General features: G+C 43.6%; 1 protein-coding gene across 5 annotated transcripts in view; it reads left to right on the top strand.

Moving 5' to 3' along the window:
* fcho2 (FCH and mu domain containing endocytic adaptor 2) overlaps nucleotides 1–23,465 on the top strand; it is a 43,773-nt gene that overhangs the window by 6,389 nt on the left and 13,919 nt on the right. For 4 of the 5 annotated variants that reach the window (XM_084572707.1, XM_084572706.1, XM_084572705.1 and 1 more), the window contains exons 2-14: nucleotides 2,206–2,297; nucleotides 7,860–7,934; nucleotides 8,030–8,171; nucleotides 10,445–10,597; nucleotides 10,834–10,938; nucleotides 11,963–12,061; nucleotides 16,847–16,943; nucleotides 19,992–20,036; nucleotides 20,157–20,226; nucleotides 20,320–20,344; nucleotides 20,552–20,608; nucleotides 21,337–21,396; nucleotides 21,577–21,750. In XM_084572707.1, coding sequence (XP_084428833.1) covers nucleotides 2,206–2,297; nucleotides 7,860–7,934; nucleotides 8,030–8,171; nucleotides 10,445–10,597; nucleotides 10,834–10,938; nucleotides 11,963–12,061; nucleotides 16,847–16,943; nucleotides 19,992–20,036; nucleotides 20,157–20,226; nucleotides 20,320–20,344; nucleotides 20,552–20,608; nucleotides 21,337–21,396; nucleotides 21,577–21,750 — 1,194 coding nt within the window. Of the gene's footprint in view, nucleotides 1–2,205; nucleotides 2,298–7,607; nucleotides 7,724–7,859; nucleotides 7,935–8,029; nucleotides 8,172–10,444; nucleotides 10,598–10,833; nucleotides 10,939–11,962; nucleotides 12,062–16,846; nucleotides 16,944–19,991; nucleotides 20,037–20,156; nucleotides 20,227–20,319; nucleotides 20,345–20,551; nucleotides 20,609–21,336; nucleotides 21,397–21,576; nucleotides 21,751–23,465 lie in introns of all 5 variants that reach the window. The other variant, XM_084572704.1, reaches the window with a different exon arrangement.

The raw sequence follows: 23,465 nt of genomic DNA, 5'->3' as shown, positions 1-23,465 counted from the left end.
CCTGCTCACTCACTGGGGTGAAATGTAGGCCACTGAGCTGGAGCTCAGAGATGGATGCCCCTTTTTTCTCCCACTGTCTATTTGCTGTGTAAACATAGGAGCTAGCATTTGGCTTTTGACACAATCTTCCTGAACTTTCATCTGTGCCAGTGTGTGGGGGGGAAAAACAAGCCGCAGTGTTAACATCGTAGCCTGCAGGTAAAACTGCTGACGCTGGATCGCTCCAGGAACTGGGAAATATCTGTGACAGACTCGGGTCGGGGTGAAAGAAAGTTGGCCTCTCAGATTTATACATGAATGAGCGTGAACTTGCATCCTCATCATATTGATATGTTATTTAATCATTTGACTTTTGGGTCATTTTAAAGTGTGTCAGCCAGCCATCGTCCTGTTCTCTTGAGATCTTTTCTATTTTGACATTAGTGCACTTCCTAGCTTGAAGCCTTCTGCCTGCACTGAAGAAACCCTAACGATGGGGCAGATGGGGAAGTGTGTCTTCTTCTTTTCTTCTCGGAACTGACAAGAATGCTTGAAATTGAAGCTCTGTCAATAATACGCTGAAGAGGAGTCGAAGCCTCCTACTACTTAACTGCAGCTATTGAAGCAGGGCCAGGTCTGAATGATTAACGATTGATGATAAGCAGTTAAAAATGCAATATAGCAAAATCTTTATTAAAGGTAAAGCTTGTCACAACATGCCATTATACACAGATCATGCATAACATTATGACCACCTTCCTAATACTGTGTAGGTCTCCCTTGTGCCTCCAAAACAGTTGTGACTCATCAGAGAATGGACATGGGTCTTCTGAGGGTGTCCTGTGGTGTCTGGTGACAGGATGTTGTTAGTGGGAGGGGGGGACTTTGAGGATCATCCCACAGATACTTGATCAATTTGGGATCTAGTGAATTTGGAGGCCAGGTCAACACCTTGTGTTGTTCTTCACATTTTTTGTTTTAGTGCGTGTGTCTGTGACAGGCTGCATCCTGCTGGGGATGGCTGCTGCCATCAAGGAGTGTCATTGCTATGGGGTGGGGGTGCCTGGTCTGGTCTGGGTGGGTGCTACATGTCTAAGTAACATCCACATGAAGGAATGCCAGGTCCAGAAGGTTCCCAGCAGAACATTGAATTGTCAGTGTTATTCACTGCTCCTGTCAGAGGTCATAATGTTGTGGCTGATCTGTGTGCCTGTCTACCTCTAGTATGAGAATTATCTTAATAATCAAGCAATCAAGAGTTCCTCAAAGCCAGTTTTACACAGTGATGTTGTGATTAATTCCGTTGTGGTCATGCTATATTGTTAAAATAACTGAAAGAGCTCTTGATTCAAATGAAAACACACATTTTAGAGTCAGAGGTTTGTGGTACGTTTGAGTTTTCTTGACTTAGCTGGAAGCCAAAGCAACGTCCCTGCCTGCAAATTGTTTGTGGCAGAAAAGTGATCTGGAACGGCTCCGTTTGAAACTGACCGCGCTCCTGGAAAAATATCTGGCGGGGCCGATTAAAACCGTTTGCACGGGCTTCATGCGATGATGGACAGAAGGGTAAACAGTGGTGTAGTCGCGCACGTCATCTGAGCGCCGTGGCGTTGAATTTGTTTACAACAAAATGGCTCTGATTAGTTATAGGACTACTCAGTTGCATGCAGAGGATACTTATACCAAGCCAGGGTAGTATTATCATGTACTCCTCACATAAAGTCAACATTATAACAGTCATGAATGAGGATTTAATGCAGGACTGTCATATTAGAATACATTCGTTTTCACTAACGTACCTAATGTTTTGGCAAGTATATAGTGCATTTATAGTTATCAGACAGTTTTGTTAACCCTAAGCCCCACATTTTACATTTATATGAATTATTCAGGGGTACGTTTGCATTTTTAAAGCATCGGTGACACTGGACACCGCAGCTCAGTGGCATGGTTACTGCAACACACACGGTCTCGAGCCTCCGACCCGCTCTACTGCCGCTTTACACGTCTTCGCCGAGACCTCAAACATGTCCAAGACCGGTATGATCGACCAGACGCTGCTGAAAATGCAGCTAGAAGCCATGCAGACTATGAGAAAGCTGCTCGTGGAAAGAGCCTTCACGGTAGCGTGTGATCAATAACGGAGCCATTGTTGTGGTTTTTGTTGAACGGGGGAGGGAGGTTCACTTTCCTTCCCGGTGACTAATCTTTGAGTCTCAATTGCAGGGGGAAAAAAACAATGGCTTCGACGTGCTCTACCATAACATGAAGCATGGCCAAATATCCACCAAGGAGCTGACGGACTTCATCAGAGAGAGGTGAGACGCAGCGGCCTGGTACACATGATGGTTAATCTGACTCAGTTAGCACATTTCCTTATTAACCGGTTATGCTGTGGCTTTCTCTTCAATACACGTCTCTTCCGCCTGAGTGGTTTTCTTGGTATTTAAATGTATTTCCAGGTCAACACCTGTAGTTCCAGTTCCTTCTATTGTGCTTGTAATAACACCCAAACTGTGAGTTGCCTTGTCACTGATATGCACTTTGAGCTTTCTGTTTGCCACAGGTACACATTTTAACCCACAATGGGGTCAACAGCTGCAGCTAGCAATTTATTAATTTATTTATTTATCGTGTTAAAATAGTTAGAATATGTCTGCTACAACTTTTGTCCAAAACCCCAAAATTTATATAAACTAAGAAAGCATGTTAAACTTAAGAATTGTCAATATAAACCAATCAGCCACAACATTATGGCAGGAGAAGTGAATAACATTGACCATCTTGTGACGATTCATCGTTCTGCTGGGAACCTTTTGGACCTGGCGTTCATTCATTGGTGTGGATGTTACTTAGACATGTAGCACCCACCTAGACCAGACCAGGCACCCCCCACCCCATAGCAATGACACTCCTTGATAGCAGCAGACATCCCCAGCAGGATGCAACCACAAAAAAACGCTTTAGCACAAGGTGTTGACGTTGGCGTCCAAATTCACTATATCCCAAACTGATCACGTATCTGTGGGATGATCCACAATAGAGGCCCCTCCCCTCAACCCATAGCATCCAAAGCCCCCCCCTCCCCTCACTTTTCTGCCACAAACAATTTGCAGGCAGGGACGTTGCTTTGGCTTCCAACTAAGCCAACAAAACTCAAACGTACCACAAACCTCTGACTCTAAAATGTGTGTTTTCATTTGAATCAAGAGCTCTTTCAGTAATTTTAACAATATATCATGACCAAAACTGAATTAATCACAGCGTCACTGTGTAAAACTGGCTTTGAGGAACTCTTGATTACTTGATTATTAAGATAATTCTCACACCAGAGGTAGACAGACACACAGAACAGCCACAACATTATGACCTCCGACAGGAGCAGTGAATAACATTGACCATGTTGTGACAATTCAGCGTTCTGCTGGGAACCTTCTGGACTTGGCATTCCTTCATGTGGATGTTACTTAGACATGTAGCACCCACCTAGACCAGACCAGACCAGACACCCCCCACCCCATAGCAATGACACTCCTTGATGGCAGCAGCCATCCCCAGCAGGATGCAGCCTGACACAAAAACGCTTTAGCAACAACTCAAAAAAACATGAAGAACAGCACAAGGTGTTGACCTGGCCTCCAGATTCACTAGATCCCAAACTGATCAAGTATCTGTGGGATGATCCACAGAGGTCCCCCACCCCCAACACCCCCCTCCACCACCACCACTAACAGCATCCTGTTACCAGACACCACAGGACACCCTCAGAAGGCCCATGTCCATTCTCTGATGAGTCACTTGGAGGCACAAGGGAGACCTGCACAATATTAGGAAGGTGGTCATAATGTTATGCCTGATCGGTGTACACTAGTGTTGCTTCAAAAACAAATGATTAAATATCTTTTGCAAGACTTGCCCCATCATCAAACTAAGCCTTTCCACCTGAAGCGTTCTTTATTTACTTATTAGAAATGAATCAGCGAGCCAGTAACTCTGTGACAAATCGAATACAACCGTGAATATTATGCAAACTTATCTCCTCTGTCGCTGGAGCTTAACTCTGAGCCTACCTGTAACCGTAACCCGGTTATTATTACGTTGCACGCCGCCATCAGCGTCTTTACCCGGATAACGCCGTAATAACAGCAAATCCTTTCCCACCTACGTATAGATTAGCTTCAGTGTGTGTTTATAACCCGCCACATGATACGTGCTCTACCGCTGGCATTCAGCAGTGGATTCCTCAGCATACCTAACTTTGAGGAATGTGCTCAGTCACTCAGGCAGCTTTAACACGTATGCGCGTGGATCGGTTCGCTCTGTTAAACGTGTTTTACCTGTGTCGTTTAAATCATTCATTTAGTCGTAACAAATGATCTTTTAGCTTTTTCGCTTTGCTTAAATATTAACCGATTCCTGGTCCGTACCCATGCGAGTGTTTGCATTATATAGTGAAAAGAAACAGTAGTGCATGTTGTATTCACAGAGGAGACAAAAGGTCAGCTAGAGATAAGCCACCATAATAGTTTATATTGCTCAGTGCCTCGGTGTCATAACTCTGTTCTCTGTGTGCCAGCCTCCCTAGCTGGCTTGAGTTTTTATTTTACAGACTCTTTAGTGGTGATGTTTCATGGTTCCCGTCTCAAAAGCTGCACTGTGGCTTCCTCTGGTGGAGGAAAGACGTCTGTGCACTCTGTTAACATCCTTCCTTTATCTTTGAGAATCTGTCAGCTGATACCACGATCAGTAAAAGCATTTTTCAGGCTAAGATAATATTATCAGTACTAGTTAGAGGCCCGCACACATTCATGAAATTCTAAATTTAATTAATCACGTTTATTATCTCTTCCACAAGAACATAGAGCTGTGTTAAATACTGTTTCTACATACAGAATATACAGACTACTTCTGCCATAATATATTATGACACAGAACATACAAAAGAATATATAAACTGCATGCAAGTGGAATCTATAAGTTGAATATTTAACTGTGAAAGCCAGTGCAATGTCTGATATAACAGTTCTGCACCAAATATTAGCTTCCTGAAAGTTGGGATGTTCGAGGGCGGCACAGTGGTGTGGTGGTTAGCACTGATGCCTCACAGCAAGAAGAAGAAGGTTCCGAATCCAGGCCGACTGGGGCCTTTCAGTGTGGAGTTTGCATGTTCTCCCTGTGCAGTGTACTCCGGCTTCCTCCCACCGTCCAAAGACATGCTCGTTAGGTTCATTGGTGATTCTAAATTGGCTGTAGGTGTGCATGTGAGTGTGAATGGTTGTCTGTCTTTCTGTGTTAGCCCCGTGATAGACTGGAGACCTGGGTGTACCAGGGTGTACCCCACCTCTGGCCCGATGACAGCTGGAACAACAGTTGCCAAAATAATAGACAGTTAGTAGTACACAGTTGAATCAACAGCCCTCTCAGTTATTTCAAACAAATGCTGAACACCTTAACTTTGATGGTACAGGACTGTTCTATTCATTTGTTATCATTCAGGGAACCTAATGAACTGGCTACATTTGATAGAAAGATTAGAAAGATGACATAAAGAAGACAAAAATAATCTTAACTCATGATTCACACGTCTTTCAACTGAATGTCAAACAGTGTTTCATAGATCCTTACCACACACTAACTCAACAGAGTATATACTACGTTAATAACCTCATAGCATTCTCATGTGCATCAACACACATCATGTCAACAGTAAATAATACCAGTTAATCTTCCAGTCCCAACTAAACTTACAGCTTCACCATTTCAAACATCTGCTGTATTCTGCATCCAACTTTTTAAAATGTGAACCCGGGTGAGAAATTAGAACCAGTAGCCAGTCAAAATCTGGTGAAAGATGGACATGGCTGGTAGATTACTAACAAAAAACAAAATAAAAAATAATGACTCACTATTGAGAGACGGGTGAGTTTGAACTTCTGTCGGTAGCTGGAAGATGTTCACATCTACGCACCAATCTGCAGTAAACCTGTTCAGAATTAGTAAGTAGAATAGATTTGGCTTTCTCAGCAGACAGAGAATCATTTACTGAGGAAATAACTTGGCTTGTTTTTATTTATTTAAGACCTTTCGGTCAAACTGAACTGTTCCCATGAACTTTCACCATCCAGGTCATTAGTTTTTAACATTTGGGTCGACCTCAGACGGCCTCGTTCAGGCTGTGTTTTTTATCTGAAGTCAGCCACTTGTTGGAATAACGTTGTCAATCATACCTGCACAGAAGGAAAGATTTACAGCCTAAAGTCCTATTCATAGGGGACTAGTTTTACCTGGGTAGTAATAGCAGAGGTCATCTGTGATCTTTCACAAGGTTAAATCATTAAATCAAGCATGAACGTGTTCATTGGTAAAGGTGAGGCTGATTAAATGCTGCCAGGACGTTCGTAATTTCTTCCCCGGGATCAGTAATATCATAAATATATTTTTTTATTATCAATTAGAATTTGCAAAGTAACTAAAGCTGTCAAAAAGTGTAAAATTTCCTCTGGCGTGCGGTGGAGTGAAGTGGAAATTAGCAGAGACACAAATATGGATAGTAAATTTGGAGTAAAACACAGAGTTTGGTTATAAATGACCCCCATACGTCTGTGTTTCATGTGGCGCATTCGCATGGAATAAGCAAACTCTGTGTTTTACTCTAATTTATTTAATAGTTATGTCTCTTATACTTCTATGATTCATCCCACTGCATGCCAGAGGACATTTATACCGCCACACTTTAAAAATAAAACATGACGTGATGAGACTTTACTGATCCAGGGGGAGAATTTACTAAACTACCCGTCAGTATTTAAATTAGCTCCACCTTTACCGATGTCAGGAACACATTATTGCTTGAAACAATAAAATCTAACACACATCTAAATCTACTGTCACGCATCCATCTCATCATCCTCCATCCTTCGTCTGATGGTTCGACTTTGCACCCTAACAGTTGTCCAAACTTTGATTTATAACACAACATTAAATAAAAACAGGCAGGAAAAAAAGCAGCAAATCAAACAAAAGGAAGGAAATTGTTATTTTTACTTTACAGTTTACCGTCATGGCCGATTTGCACGGGATTAAGATCACACACAGACGACTTCTGCATTTATTAGAAATTGCTAATTAACTTTATTTAACAGATTTCAGACCCACACACTTGTACATAGAGCTACAAAACATTTAACAGGAAACCAGTGTTTTAAACCCAAAGTTAACCTGAAGTGCACACCAGTGGCAGAATGCTAATATTGCACAGCACACAATTTAAAGATTAACTTCTATTTCCCACATCCTACTCTCCTGTAGGCTTTTGTTAAAGTGCAAAAATAGACGAGCCGATCCGGGCTCGCACGAACACGTGGAAGCCTGTAATGCGTCGAGCTCGTTGCATCCCCTCTGTGCCGTTCCGTGTTGCGTGTGAGTTTGTTTGTTTCGTGGGATGTTTGTGTGCGTCTAAGGTGCACGTTTGTCCCGTTTCCCCCTGGCTGACCTCGTTCCTGTGACACGACAGCAGAGAGGGTGAAAGAGAGAGAGAGAGGCCGGCTAACTGAGACATGTATAATTCAGACTTTCACTACAACGCTGCAGCAGTTTTTTTTTTCCCTCCTCTTGTCACTCTGCTCCAGAATAAAGCAATAAAAGGAGGAAAGTGAGAGATGCATGAAATTCAAACACCGGATCTCAAACACTGTCATCGTCAACGTGAGGTTTATGACAAAACAACCAATCATTCAAGTCCTAAGTGAGTGTTTTTGGCTGGGATCTTCTGGTGTTCAGGCTCCATCTGAACCATAACGTAGTAGCAAGAACTTTGCAAAAAACTTGATCTTGACACGAGGATATAAATTAAACTAATGCGTGTATTTGCTCTCTTCTAGGAGTACTATCGAAGAGGCCTACGCCAGGTCGATGACCAAACTTGCCAAGTCAGCTGGCAACTTTTCTCAGCTTGGGTGAGTGCAAACATCCCTCTAGCTTTCCAAAAAAACAACAAAAAAAAACAACACTTGAATCGAATTAATTGACACCTGAAATCAATTTATCGCAGGACGTTTGCGCCCGTGTGGGATGTGTTCAAGAGCTCGACGGAGAAGCTGGCCGGCTGTCACATGGAGCTGGTCAGGAAACTGCAGGAACTTATAAAAGATGTGCAGAAGTACGTGGAGGAGCAGGCCAAAGCACATAAAAAGGTAAAGAGATGCAGAACTGGCATCACATTTTGTTGAAGTTTAGAAATCCTTCTGTAAGCAATGGCATCAGTATGTTTTGCAACAACAAGGTTGCGAAGGTTTTACCCATCATGAGATGTTTCGTGTGTGACGCTATGGCAATGAGACGCGTTTTTATAGGCCATCAGTTGAAACTGAACCAGCTGATATTAATTTGCGCTGACGAGGGGCAGTATTGCTTTCTAATTCCTGATCGATATCAGCTGGTGTCTTGGCTTTCCGTGCCTTTTTGCACCGTCGTTTCTTCTCGTGTTCAGTACTTTTTCCCTGTGCCATTCCATTTTTTTAACACGTAACTTAATTTATCGACACCTAAAGTTTGATTTCTTTGCATGTTTGGGGTTGCACGGGTTGTTACTAGGGATGCACCCAAACGAAACTTCTTGGCCGAAACCGAAAACCGAAAATGAGGAAACCAGGGCCGAAAACCGAAACGCAGAAAGAAATTATTACGCCAACGAAATCTCACATCTTCTACGGCAGAGAACGGCTGACCATCTAAGCCAGGGATTTCCAAAGTGTGGTGGGGGTGCGCAAGCTGCCTCTAGGGCATACGTGTCAAACATAAGGCCCGGGGGCCAAAACCGGCCCGCCAGAGGGTCTAATCTGGCCCGCGGGATGAGAAAAATTACACTGAAGACATTAACTGCAATTTTTCAGATGGATCCTTTTTTTTTTTTTATCCGTTCCTGAGCCTATACTCTTTGTTATTTACGTTGTGGGTCGTGTGTAACTTTATTGCAATTTAATTCAAATGACAAATTTTATTTCCACAACCACTGTGTTATGATGACGGGGTTGTGTTAGCTCCACGGCCATTTAAAGTTGCGCCTTTCCAACACAGATGAGGGGGGCGTGCTCGGACGGATTTTCCTTTTCTGTGCCACATCCCGCTTACATTCAGCATAGCGATCGGGATGTGATCAGGTGATATATTAAACCCGACGTGGAGAAATTCTTTGCAGATGCACCCACCTCTTGAAATGTCAGCATTACACACTTTCTTTAGATATATTGAAATACGTCCACACCGCAGACATGTTGGCGCTTCCAGGCAAGCCCGTGCTGGCCGCGGTTTTTGCTCGCGTCATTACAACATCCTGTTTCGGTCGTGTTGTTTCGTGGTGTTTTTGCCCAAAAGTGCATTTTTGGTTTTCGGCTGAAAATTTTCAGTGGCCGGATATTCGGTGCATCCCTAGTTGTTACAGACATCTGTCAGTAGCACCTTTAGAAATATATTTACTGAGAAAATGGTGACGTGTTCAATCGTACATGTATTTAAAAGAAAATCTTTGAGACGCACCAAAAAAGTGTTGACATGGGTGCCATTTAATTCCTTTACCAGTTTTTCTTCCAATTATGAACTAATCGTTTGTTGCGCCAGAAAATTTAACTGGTAAACTGCATGTCTTTTTTTTTATTATGAGTTGTTTCTTATTATTGTCCCTGGCGTCAGTTAAATTGAGACTAGACCCTGCACAAGAAACATAAAATAGCGTACTAGATGCTTTTTCTTTCTACTCCTGTCTTCTCTCTATGCTGAGATACACGATCAGCTCATATCTCATGCACGAAGCTACGAAACAGATAGTAAAACAGGAGCTTAGAGTTCGTCGAGTTGTGTTTGTGCATTCCCTGCTAACCTACTGTTAGAATGTGATGCGAATAACAAAAAAAAATAGACACCCACTTTAATGTATGTATGATTTTACCTTTTATTTCCAGTGATGTTTACATTATAACCCGAGTAGGTCATCGTCTGGAAGAGAGCTCAGTGATGATGATGATGAGTAAAACAAATGATCAGCGAACCTGGCTGTGTGGCCACTGTAATTGTGAGCCATCACTCCTTGATTGTAATTGTCCTTAACCCTTCAGCCTGATATGAACGGCTGTAGAATAGCACAAATGCGCTGTGTTTAGATCAAATGCAGACGCGAATACATTTTTAATAGCTGCTATATGGTCGCTTTAATTGCTTCCTGCTGTAACGTGCAAACTTTGGGTGTCACATGCTGGAGAGTGAAACAAAAAGAGCTGGGGTTAGTGTTTTAGTGCAGCCATAAAGGGCCTCTGTCTGTTTTTTTTTTTTGCAAACTCACACAATAAACGAGGCTATTCCAGGACAAGTGTCGGCTGTTTATTATGTGCGAGATTAGCGCAGCGGGTCGACCGGCACACACATTATTTAACTCGCTGTGAGCTGGGTTACTTTATAAAGCGTGTGTTTGCAGACAAAAGAGGAAGTGGCATCCACGCTGGAGGCCGTCCAGAACATCCAGACCATCTCTCAGTCTCTGCAGAAGTCCAAGGAGATCTACAATGCCAAAACTGTGGAGCAGGAACGCCTCCGCAAAGAAGGGGCCACCCAGAGAGATGTGGACAAGGTGGGAGGTCACACTTGCACATGCACACGCCCGCATAATCATGGTATGGTAATAAGGCATGATGAAGTGCCTTAGCACTCCAGTCTATACAGAAACTTTAACCCCAAAAGCTTTCCTGCCTTCAGATGTGAGGCGGGGCTCGGATTTCTTGTCGGCCGATCCGGAAAAACAGAAAGTCATTGTCTACAGTACACAAACCAAAGACCGTCATTTATCTGTGTGTTTATGCTTTGCAGGCTGGAGTGAAAGCCAAAAAAGCCACAGAGACGTACAAATCATACGTGGAGAAATATGCCACGGCTAAGTCTGAGTTTGAACAGAAGATGGCAGAAACTGCGCAGGTAACATGTCAACTCATCTCCCCCTCTTTTTTTTGTGCTTTAATATGAATATGCGCTCCCCGAACCTGCTGTCTGTTGTCTACCTCTGTGTTATGCAAAGCTTCTATTGTGTAATCTGTCAGCCCCGTGTCTGCTCCGTTCCACGTTTCGCTGCCTGTATCATCTCCAGATTGTGTTTTTTCCTCCGTAACGGAATCGTTTTGGAACAGCCCTGATTGGATCCATCTGAGGGGCTGATTAGATAAACTCCAAATTAAAATCAGATCAACAGAATTTGGCCCCCATATCCTCCCGCACCGCCAGCGCTGGTTTTCGTTAGCCTAACGTTTTTTTTGTTTTCCTCTAGAGAAGGTAGCGTTGCAGCGCCGCTTCCCAAGGATCACAGTCTACGGCTCATCTCCAGTTGCGGCACATGTGGACGTATATTATAAACACCGAACACATGTGCTCTCTGACATCACTGGAGCGCCCACATGTGTGTCCTCTTTGTCTGAGCTTGTCTGCGTGTGAGCGCATGCTAGCTGTTAGCGTGGTTAAAAGACAAAAAGTAGACGCAGGAGTGAGCGGCTCTTTATCTTGAGTGTTTTTGTGGTTAGCAAGGCTCATCTTCTTCCTCTCCGTCCCCACTGTGATTTTCCAGTTTATGGTTATTTATACTCACTCGGCTCGGTTTACCTCAAAAGCCCAGAGTCAGACACGAATGGAAGTAAATACCAGCATTTAAGATTGTGATCTACAGCGCGCTAGAGCCTAGAGCCAGAAATGAATCCCCATCAGCGTATCTCAAGACCAGAATTGAGATTTTGCGGGGAGGACATGAGGCCCGAAAGACCACCCAAACAGACACACAGGAAATCACGGGAGCAGAAATGGGAAGCAAAGTGTCTTCTGCTATGTTTTGCACTTAACTTATTTATTTTTTTTGTTTTCAAGTCGTGTTTATGCGCTCGATGACATGCAGCTGATTTGATTTCAAGTGGCTGGTTTGCTGCATCGCCGTAACCGTCATCGCCCTGTTTTGCAGAAATTCCAGGACATCGAAGAAAGCCACATCGTCCACATGAAGGACATCATCCACTCGTACTCGCAGTCCGTCGACGAGACCCACGTCCAGATCGGAGAGGTGAGCGCACCGATACGCACGCGGACACGTTGCGCACATACTGTATGTCCTCTCCAACATTCCTGTGGGTGGAGTAGGTGTCTTGTTGACCTGGCTCTGCGCTCACTGGGTTCACTGCGTGTCACATCAATTAGTGTCGTCTTTGATCTCGCTAATCATTTAACTGAGAAGCAGGAAACGCTCCATTCATCCCTTTATGCCGAGCAATTAAAAACTGATCAAAACTCCCTCTAAGCCTATCGAAAGCACCTCCGGAAGTCCGGACACTTGCCAAATGCTGTGCCTGATAGTTAAAAGCGCCGCGCTGGGCCTCTTTGTTTGTGGAAGAGCGTGTTTAGGTTTGAGAAAAGTCCAATTGTGAAGGTTTTCAAACATCATCCAGAGCTATATTAATCAGTATTTAATGTTAACCAGAAGGTTCTTTTTTAATTTATTTATTTAGCAATCATACTTACCAGTGCCCCACAGACTATCTAAAGACTAACTACAGTCTGCTGCTCTGTTGTTTTATTAAATCTGTAGCTGCTCTTCTATGGTTGCACCAGCCGCTGTAGTTCCCTTAGTGCCTGTAGGGGGCGACACAGCTCCACCCAGAGACTCTCAGCCTTCAGCTCCCGTGGCAAGTTGGAAAGAATGTAGTGTGACAAGTCACCTCAGGTTATTCAGCGCCTCGGTTCCTGCCTCTGAGGATAAAGCTTAAGTTAAAACGCTCGACTCAAGCCAGGTGGGTCAGTCTTTCCAAACAAGAATCTATGAAATAGTCTAGGAATTCCAGGTTGTGAAGGACATATATACAGATGTATACGTATTTCACAGGATATGAGGCAGCAGGGTGAGTGCAAGGACGAATTTTAACTCAGGCTGCCAAACAAACACACAGACAAACTCATACATTTTTAGATGCATCTGCATTTAAAATATAAACTATTGTACTCAACTATTACACTGAACCCATACAGACAATAGCTTACATTTCAGCTTTTGTTGTCTTTGAGCAAGAAACTATTTTAATAATAGCGTCAAAAACACATTTAAGATCCTATTGTGTGTGTGCTCAAGATAATAAGATGTATTGGTACATCAGCTGACATCAGTACTCTACACAGGAGGAAAGTGAAGAATTAGTTTGCCGCAGCAGAGATAAATGAAAGTAAACAAAATCTTTTCAGTTCATATTTAACGTGTGATCTGCAGGAAGAGCACGATGTCAGTGGTAAACAAATGCATTACAGTTATTACAGCGTGCACTGCCTTGAAAATGTCCAACTTCCTGGCAAAGTCTGGAAAAATTGCAGTCATTTCTGCAGGTGGTGACACGTTGTTAGCTTCTTTGTTTGGAAAAACAAAGATAAAGACACAGTCGGCCTTTAAATTCTGTTAAGAATAACTTTTAAAACTCTGAATTTAATGTAATCTATCATATCTGTGATTTTACTTCTCTGTATTCTATGAAAAGAGTCTATAAATTATTTTAAAATTCAAGTAATTTAAATCTACAATAATTCTTTTTTCATATAAATGAGGAATGCAAGAAAACTAGTTTAAAAATGAGTTTAATTAACTAATAAAACACTGTTAATTGTGATAAAGAATGTGTGTTCTCTGTAACTGAATGAAAGGTCCCGTAGTTTTTTCTTTTTGGTGGTGGACAGCTTTTATCGTGAAGCAGCAGCAGCAGCAGTAACCTAACATCTATCACGCTGCTGGAATCTATATATTTATATCAGCACCTCAGTTAGCCAGACACCTGTTTATCGATTAAAACTACTTGCTGGATGATGAAATGGCAGCGATTTTAGTGTCAGAGTTTGTCAGAGGCCATTTACACGCACAGCAGGTCGTCACTGGAATTAGGAGTGACTTGCACACGAGGAAAACAGGAGGTTGTTTCACATGTGGATCCTCCGATAATAGAGTCCAGGGACGTTAAACCACCACAAACATGTGATTTAAGCGAAGCTCGGTGCACGAACCCAAAGCCAAATTGTACCTGAAATAAAAAAAAACAAAAAAAACAAGAAGTAATCACGTTAGCCGTGCCAGTGTCTTCAGGCGAGACTGAGCCTGAGCATCGGCTTAGTGTGCGTGAAAGATAAGAGGGTTAGAATGAAAGGAAAGCAGTGCAAAGAGTGGAGGATGCCTTATAAAGATAGGTTAATACGAGAGAAGAGAAGTGGTGTTCGCTTGCGAAGAGAGCTTCAACCTCACATGAGGGGCAGGTGTGTCTGTCGGTGTGCGTGCTGTGTTTGTTTTTGTAAGTGAGCGTTTGTGTGCGAGCGAGGATACCTTGAAGGCGGGAGCATGTTCAGAGCATGCAGGCAGAAAGTCTCGCTAGGTTTGTTTGTGTGTGTGTGAGGGAGAGAGATGAGTGGGGGCAGGCAGGTTGATGACATTAGCGGCCTCCATCGTGGCAGCAGCACCTGACAGATTGCGTGTGCTGCACCGAGCATACTTCCTCACCGCGGCAACCTCCCCCACCCTTCCCCTCCTCCTCCTCCTAGCCCAACATCCTCTCTTGCCAGGGCTCAGAAGGCTAATGCACTCCACCTCGCCACAGGAGCCCTGGGGGGGGGCAGACACATATGTGTGTATTTGTGTGTTTGTTTGATAGTGGAGCCACTCTGCGCTTACAGTATCACGCACATCTAAATGGTTTGTTGAGATGGCACAGTCAGCCGCTGTTTTCTTTTTTCTCTTTTTTCATTCTCATGCCCATACATCGCTTTCACTTCCCCCTCACTAAACACACAAGCACATCCAAAACAAACAAGCGGGCAAACACTTTCCATGCTCTGATATCGCCCGAAGGGTATCAGCCGCCTGGTGTCATCAATGGTGATGCAACCTGACACAATTGGATGACAGTAGATTATGTGTTCAGATAACCACAGTGAATGGTAGTAACACAAACTAAAGGCAACATAGCTGCAGTTACAGCTCGAGGAGAGTAAAGTATTTGGATTATATTTAGTTGATTTTACACCGATCAGCCACAACATTAAAACCACTGACAGGAGATGTGAATATCATCGACTATCTTGTCACAATTCAATGTTCTTCAGAGAAACATTTGAACCTGGCATTAATGTGGATGTTACTTAGACATGTAGCACCCACCTAGACCAGACCAGACACCCCCCTACCCCCCATAGCAATGACACTCCTTGATGGCAGCAGCCATCCCCAGCAGGATGCAGCCACACACACGAAAATGCTTTAGGAGTACAAGGTGTTGACCTGGCCTCCAAATTCGCTAGATCCCAAACTGATCAAGTATCTGTGGGATGATCCACAGAGGCCCCTCCCCTCAAAGCCCCCCCACACTAACAGCATTGTGTTGCCAGACACCACAGGACACCCTCAGAAGGCCCATGTCCATTCTCTGATGAGTCACTTGGAGGCACAAGGGAGACCTACACAATATTAGGAAGGTGGTCATAATGTTATGCCTGATCGCTGTTCATATTTTGTGTCATCTGTTAAGCTGTGATTATATTGTGTAGATTTAATAACATTAGAGAGTTAATATAGTATATTGTTATATATATTAATGACTGAGGACAGTGACGTACCAAGCAGACAGACATTTTTTTTTTTTTGGTGTTTTGCGGTCAGTGACCGTCTGCAACCCCGGTTTCCGCAGCGTGTCCTTCACATTGCCTCTCACCTCTGCCACTTTTCGAGCAAGTTCAGGGTCAGAGCACGTCAGAGAGAAAGACCGCTACGATTGGTCGTTCGGTTTAGCGAAGCAGAGAGCAAGAAGAGAAACTGATGTGGCGAAAGCAAGCAAATAAAAAAAGTCAAGAGGGCACACACACACACACTACAGGGTCATGTAGAATTTGAACTGTTCATGGCGGTTTCTATCTTAGCTCATGTGGCTGTCCCCCTTTTGAATGATGAATACAGACTGCTGTCACCTGCTGGTATGAAGAGTTATTTCCTCTCATGCAAGTGTAAAATGTACACACTTGCTGTTCAGTTAGTGTCTGTGAGATACTTCTAGTGAAATTGGAGGTTGCTCCTAAAGTGTTTTTGTGTGTGTGCGTCTGTGTCAGGCTGCATCCTGCTGATGGAGTGTCATTGCTATGGGGTGGGGGTGCCTGGTCTGGTCTAGGTGGGTGCTACATGTCTAAGTAACATCCACATGAATGAATACCAGGTCCAGAAGTTTCCCAGCAGAACATTTAATTGTCACAAGATGGTGAATGTTATTCGCTTTTGTAGTCTACACAAGTGGCCTACACTGTTTTAAGCATTTGTTCTTGGGTTCTGGTGTTGGCAAAGTTTAACTCGTGTTGAAATTGGAGCTAATAAGAGTAAAAACCGTTGCATTAGTTGTTAAAAGTTTTGAGTGCACGTATCTAAATCAAGCTAAACAACAAGCCGCCTGTATCGCGTGACGTCTGAAGGTCAACTGCGCCGCCGTAGTTTCGACTGAAAGTACAAATTAGAGTGAAACTCATGTTACTCGAGCGGCCGGGACAAAGGCCGATTCTTCCCTCGTTAGCAACGGCGTTGTTTGTTGGCAGGCGCGTACGTTGTCCGTTTAACTACACGATTGCCAGGTCCGAGAGTCTCCCCGGCAGAACATTGAACTGCCACAAGATGTCATTGACTTCACCTGTCAGCGGTCATAATGTTGTGGCTGATCGGTGTACGCGATGATCGTCGGTTGGCGGTGAAATCGCGACCGTTGCAGATGTTGTTCTCAATAAAACAAGTTTGTTAGTTTCAAGTAATATATGATTCATTTTTATTTTATTTATTTTTTTCATTTCGTAGGTCCACAAGGAATTTGTGAGGAACATCGACAACACATCAGTCGACAGTTTAATACAGAAACTGGCCGAGAGCAAAGGAACGGGCAAGGAGAGACCAGGTGAGAGCCTTGTGTTGTTTATTTTGCGTCTTGTGTCGTGTGCGTGTTAACAAATTGTGTCCGGGGCTAAGGATCCCACTGCCTGATCCAGCCTCGTGGGGGTGGAGAGGGGAGGGGAAGGGAGGGGGGTGTATAGAGAGGGGCAATTAGAAGAAGTAGTAGAGGGCCATCAGAGTCAATCATAGTAATCTGCTGTAAAGGTAGGCAGGCTTGGCATTCCAGTAAGCATGTGACACGCAGGAGGCTTTGCTTTGCTCGCGGCGGACTAAGCAGGCATAACCAACTTTTTCAGGAGGTCAGAGCTCAACAATGACTCTTGTGTAAACTTTGCCATGCCACGATAATCAAGGGAATACTCCTCAGACTCCTTCAGCCCACCTCCCCCCCTCCACCTCCCTCTCTTTCACACGTCATTTATTGAAAGTTCCTCGCGTCGCAGCTCTGCGCCTCGACTGCGCCGTTTATTTGTAGTGATATTAAACCTGTGCAACCTGTTGTAAGTAGTATTACCTCACCGGCATTGCCTGCACTTGTGCTACATTACTTCAGGTCACGAGCACAAAGGGTTCACCTCTGCTGTGCTTGTGTGTAAACAAACGGTGACCCCCGTGCGCGGACGCTGCATCCAAGGAGTGGTGGCCTTCGTTTGTTTGGACAGCAGAATTAATTGAGGCTAAAAAAACGGTCAGAAAATTCCTCTTGTGTCAAGCTGTTCATTAGGGATTGCGCAGCAGCCCCGGCCCTGTCAGAAAAATAACCCGTCGGTCCCCTGATGAAATAGCTGAACGGATGGCCGGTCCGGGGCCTTTAGAGAGAGAGAGAGGTTGAATAAACTTTCTATTGCGGAAACAATCCCAAAGTGACACGCTGCGAGGCAGGGGGGTTCGGAGTGTTCAACGATATCCAGCTGAGCTGTCAACTGGCGGTGGGCCAGACACGCAAAGCCCCTCTCCACCACCCTCCGCCCCCCCACCTCTCTCCCACTCCCAGTGCCATGTGAAGCATATGCAATTTAAAAAACCATTCTCCGCTCATGCGTGACTGCATGCTTCCCTCACACAGAGTAGGAAGAAAAGAAACATCTTCCCCTGTATAAACAAAGTCGTCTGTCTGTTTAGGAGAGCTTTAAACAGTTCCTAATGTCTGTCCAGATTTAGGTAATATTCATGTGTCTGGTGTTTAGGCTTTTTTTCCCTTTTTTTTTTTTTGCAGTTGGTGCGCATAAATATTGTCAGATGCAATCGCAGGATGCCGGCGGCAGCAGAGTTCCTGCTCCGCCTGGCTTGATTCTTGCAGCATTTGTCAATTTCCCCCTTCTCCGGGACATTTTTTGACTTCTTTTGTTCGACAACTGACGCGTCAATCAGAGGCGATGTCATGCGATTACGGAAAAGACACCCCTGAGATGCTTGTACCTGTTTCATCTCTAGACAACCGCTGAAATAAAAGTGTTTCTCTCTCACTTCCTGCTGCGAGAGAAACTTCTCCTTTAACGACCAACTTCGACTCTGGCATGAGACTCTCTCTCTCTCTCGTCGTTCGTGCCGCCGTTGTGTATTCGCCAGCGGTGAGGAGGCCCGATCTTGCACAGTAGAGTAGATCGGTCATCGGTGTACTTCATCCACTTCACTTGGCGTGATGCATGCCTCTCGTGACTCGCCGCTTCCCTGCGCTTCACTCAGCGCTGCACACGCCAAACAATGCGTCAATTCTGCCCGCGACCGGCGTCCTCTGGGGAGACCGCATTCGACTGCTGCTACTGTATACATTTGGAGTTAAAATATCATTAGCTTTGTTGTTTTCAGGTCAAGGCATGTTAGTGTATCGGAAATATCGCCAGAGGGTCCTCTCTCTCTCCCTCTCGCTCTTATTCCGCCTCTCTCTCGCTCATCTTGCAAGCTGTTTAGCTTTCTAGTTACATGCAGCATGTCTGTGTCTATTTGCTGAGATGTCAAATACACGTCTTCCATGCATTTTAATAAAATAAAATGGTCACATGATTATATAACACGCCGCAGAGTGAGTTTAAACGTATTATGACATAAGGATTAACGCTGATGCAGACACAAACAGCCCGGCTTCCTGGTTTTTTGCCTGACCGGTTCACACACATATTGCATGTCTTGCTTCGTGCAAGCTTACTCTGTGTGTGTGCATGTGTGTGTGTTTGTCCGCCGACCCTTTAAAAAAAGCCTCACTAAATGTTTCTGGAGGGACTCTTGAAGCGTGACAGTCGAAGTGCAGGGCCTCGGAGGTAAATGTGCATAATTGATGAGCATTAAATTAAGTGTGAAGTTTGTTGTTTCTCGCCTTTTTTTTTTTTTCCTCATCGTATGACTGATGGAGCCGAATAACCAAAAGTAATGGGTTTTTCGGTCAACATGAATGCAAAGGCTGGTGGTGGTTTGTATTTCACTGTGTCCGTGGTCAGGTGATTTATTTTTTATTTTCTGGCTTTTTTTGTACACGCCAGAGAGAAGGAGAAAAGGTCATTTCTTAAGCTCGACAGCAGATTTGTCTTTAAACACTTGGTTGCATGTAATCTTGGGAGTTGTTTGTCTTATTGTAATAGGGTTAGTAACTTTGCGTGTCCTGTGAGAGCAGGTTTAGTCTGCGGCCCGGTTTAGCCGTCGTACCTGCAGCTTGCTCCCGTGTAAATCTGGAATTGGTTTATGATTGTGGTGGTTAAAGGAGGGGGTCATTTATGTGTGTGTGTTAGTGCTGGAGACTCTGTGGTGTATAGTGGTGCTTTGTGTCACCAGGAGGGACTGTCACAGCTCTGTTAGGGCCACCAGACACACAGTTGACTGTGCTATTGACCCCGTCTGCCCTCTGGGACCAGCCTTACCCTGTTTGTATACATACTCTGCATGGCCCGCCAGACTGCATGTTGTGTGTTTGACAAAATGTGTTTGTGCCGTGCGCATGTGTTTGTGTGTGTGTGAGATTATTGCGTGATGCACATTCACAGCATTCACAGCAGTGGGTCATTGACCCTTTCTGTGCCAAATGAACCTAACTGATTTTTTTTTTTTTTTGTCTCATTAGGACCTATTGAGTTTGAGGAGTGCAATGCAGCTATTGCTACTGAAGGCAAGTGTGCAAAACTAAACATTTTACCGATACGCGGTAAACGGCGTGTCACTCAATTGAAGCTGTTGCACTGTTAAACCCCACACGTATGACTGACGGCTTTTTAAAAACATTTTAAAGGTGCCAAACCCAGAAAGAGAAAACCATTCGGCATCCCAGGTCGAAGGAAAGACAAGGACACCGACTCCACGTGAGTGAAGACTTCTTATTTTCAGTTCGCAGCATAATCCAGCTAAAAAAATAAACTTTCTCATTGTTGCACGATCGTTTTTTCGTCTTCTAGGGAGTCTACAGAAGTTGAAGCTGCTGTGAGTATAATAATACTTCTCTATCTGTTTTATTTCAGCTTGGTATGTTATTTGGATTTCAAACAGCAGGAGGTGGAAAAGATCCTCGCTCATTTCCTCCTGCTCTGCATTTTAGTGCCTGAACATGTGACTCCAGCTCTCTTTCTGCGCTCCCTCCTGTTTGTTTTGTTCATTCATTCATTTGTTTCTCTCTGCTTGTGCTTGTAGAACACTGCCAACGGCGCTCCCCACGGATATTATGGCTCCATAGACATCCAGAATGCTGTAAGCAAGCTAATATACACACACACACTCACAGAGGAAATATACATATCCATACAAATAATAATAATAATAATCCTCATATATGTCTGTTAATGTAAAAGTGGTATCTGTTAATATTTAATGTGAAAAATTATAAAATGAGACCAAAGTTTTTACAAGTTCTCACTCCAAAGTTGGGATAGTAGATTTATATAATTAGTGCAGTATTGTTTTGTATTTTTATTTATTTCTTTAATAAACGTGTGTATTTTTGTTTTTTTATTTTTATTTATAACCTGAAAATTAAAAAATGAACTTACTACTTCTATAGCCAGTGAACTGGTTAGCTTAATTTCAATTAAAATATTAAAAATTGCATTAAAATATTAAAAATTTAAATATTACATTTTTAATTAAATTAAAATATTAAAAATTTAATTTAATTTAATTCAGACTGAGTTTGAAAGCTTTGCATGATTAAAAATTAAAAAATAAAATAAAAATTTAGTTTTATTATTATTTTTTTTAAATTTATCTTAAAATATATGTTGGCTAATTTTGTCAAAAATATGATTTTATGACAAAATAAAATATTTTAACACAAGATGTGCACATTAGTAGAGAATTTTTTTTAGGAACATCATTCAGCTGCTTTAAAATTAGTTTTAAAAATCACACACAGTGCGTTTATTTTAATTTAATTTGTTTGAAATTGATTATTTTTTCTTTTTCTGCTTGTGTTTCTGCAGAATGTGCCTCAAGTTGATGCCGAGGGCTTCTGTATCAGACCAGAAGCAAATGAAAACGATATCCTTTTTCTTTCACCTCTGTGCTGCTCACACTCCCAGGCCGAGTCCAGCTCGTAAACACCATGACTTTTTGTTTAATTTCTCTGTTCACACCCACCTGCTGTGTCTGAGGTCAGATAAAACTCCCGTTTTCTGTTCTCTGCTCGCCGTCGTTCTCTCCTTAACTTCCCCCCATCACATGCCAAAGAGAATTCCTTCTACTCGTCCAGCGACTCGGAGGACGAGGACGAACCCAGGAAGTTCCACGTGCAGATCAAGCCCGTTCAGCCGAACAACGGCACGCATCAGAACCGAGCCAACATCGACGAGCTTAAGGCCTCCATCGGAAACATCATCCTGTCGCCCTCGACCTCGGTACGGCTGAAAACGCACCAAACAGAGGCAAACCTGTTGCATGCTTGCACCGCTGCAGCAGAAGTCTGAGTGTGTAACACTAGAGGGCAACAGGAGAATATCTAACCTCTGCTTCGGGTAGATGGGAAAACATTTATCCATAGTTGTTCAGCATTAGTTAGTCTTTCCTGAAGCTTATTTTGTTTACATTGGAAAGCAATACGGTTTGTCTAATCTACTTTCTATGCCACATTGCTTTCTGATTCGTTACAGTTCCTGTCCGCGCACATTTTACGATTTGTTTTTACAACGAATTTCGTTTTATGTCAAACAACTTTTTTTTTTTTTTTTTTTTTTTGTAAAAGAAAAAATATTAGGAACAATTTTCTACATTAAGTATCTGATGTTGTTGGCCCCTTACTGCAAACTCACACATCCACTCGGCTTTCCTTGCAGGCACTTTAGGGAAATGTTCTGTGGCATTGGACGGCAGGCCGCACACACACACACACACACACACACACACACACACACACACACACACACACAAACACACACACACACACAGCCATGTCTGATCCGTGAACTCGGTCGTGGAGCCCTTCATTCAGCTCCTTGTCGCTCACCATCACTCAATCTCTGAATCACTCTCTGCCGCTCTGTGAAAATAGCCGCCGCCATTAAAATTTAAAACCACTACTGCTTGTGTGCAAACACGCACCGTGCGTGCGCCGAGCTGCTGTTGTTGTTGTTGGTGATGTCGTTGTGGAGCGGATCAGGGGGGGCATGCCCGGTGTCGCAAAGGGGGTCTTGGTGGGTTTCAGGCGTCTCGCTCGCTCCCTCCCCGGCTGCACATTAAACGAATGTCACGGCATCTTCCTCCCAGCTCTCTCAGCCTCTCCCTTCCTCTGCTCTCACCGCTGTTCCTCCTCACTATTTGTGTTGTACCTCACTCCTCCTCCTCCTCCTCTCTTTCTTTCTTTTTTTTTTTTTTTCTCTTTCTCGTTTCTTTGTTTGCTTTCACTCTTTGGGTTTTATTGGAGCCCACTTGTACTAGACAGACCTCTGTTGTGGTCATCTATGAATGCTTTATGAGTTCAGTTGCCTAGTTTTTTTCTGGTTTTTTTTACAAATGTTTTCTTTTTTTCCAATCTAGGAATTAATGATAAAGATAACTTGCGAGTTTATAGAGGATGTCTTTATTCAATAGAGCACCATTAAAGGAGAAAGAAGTCCTCTTTTAAACATTTTACTGTGTTCTTTGCAGATTGGTTTACGCTGTTCTTTTGACTCGAAGCCACAAGTCGTCGAGTTTGATTTTAATTGCGTTTAAACACACTCATCCAATTAGATTTACCTTTCCACGTCCGTCTGCTCGGACTCACTCGCTGCTCCCTGCGCCGCCGCACATTCACAGAAAAGTTTAGAACCGAAGTTAAAACATACATCGGAGGCGACGACGAGCGTCTCTTCATCTGGTGTGAATTATTGAAGATGTTTTTTTTTCCTTCTCCCTGCTCATTTTTCTGTCTTTTTCATTTCTCCTCCTGTTTGCTTCTCCCCTCCACGGCGTTCCCTTTTATTGAAACGGCAATGGAAGAACGGGTGTGTGTGTGTGTGTGTGTGTGGCCAGCGAGAGCCGTAATTGAACCCATTTGCCGCTTAGCGCCTGTGGGACTAAAAACCTTGGCCTCACAGCTCTACGGCGGTTAAGCGCTTTAGCTACGTATTCCCCT

Source organism: Chelon labrosus, assembly GCF_963514085.1.
Source record: "Chelon labrosus genome assembly, chromosome: 22".
Taxonomy (NCBI): Eukaryota; Metazoa; Chordata; class Actinopteri; order Mugiliformes; family Mugilidae; genus Chelon; species Chelon labrosus.
The sequence above is the reverse complement of the archived record's forward strand: the minus strand, read 5'-3'. Positions and strand labels throughout refer to the sequence as shown.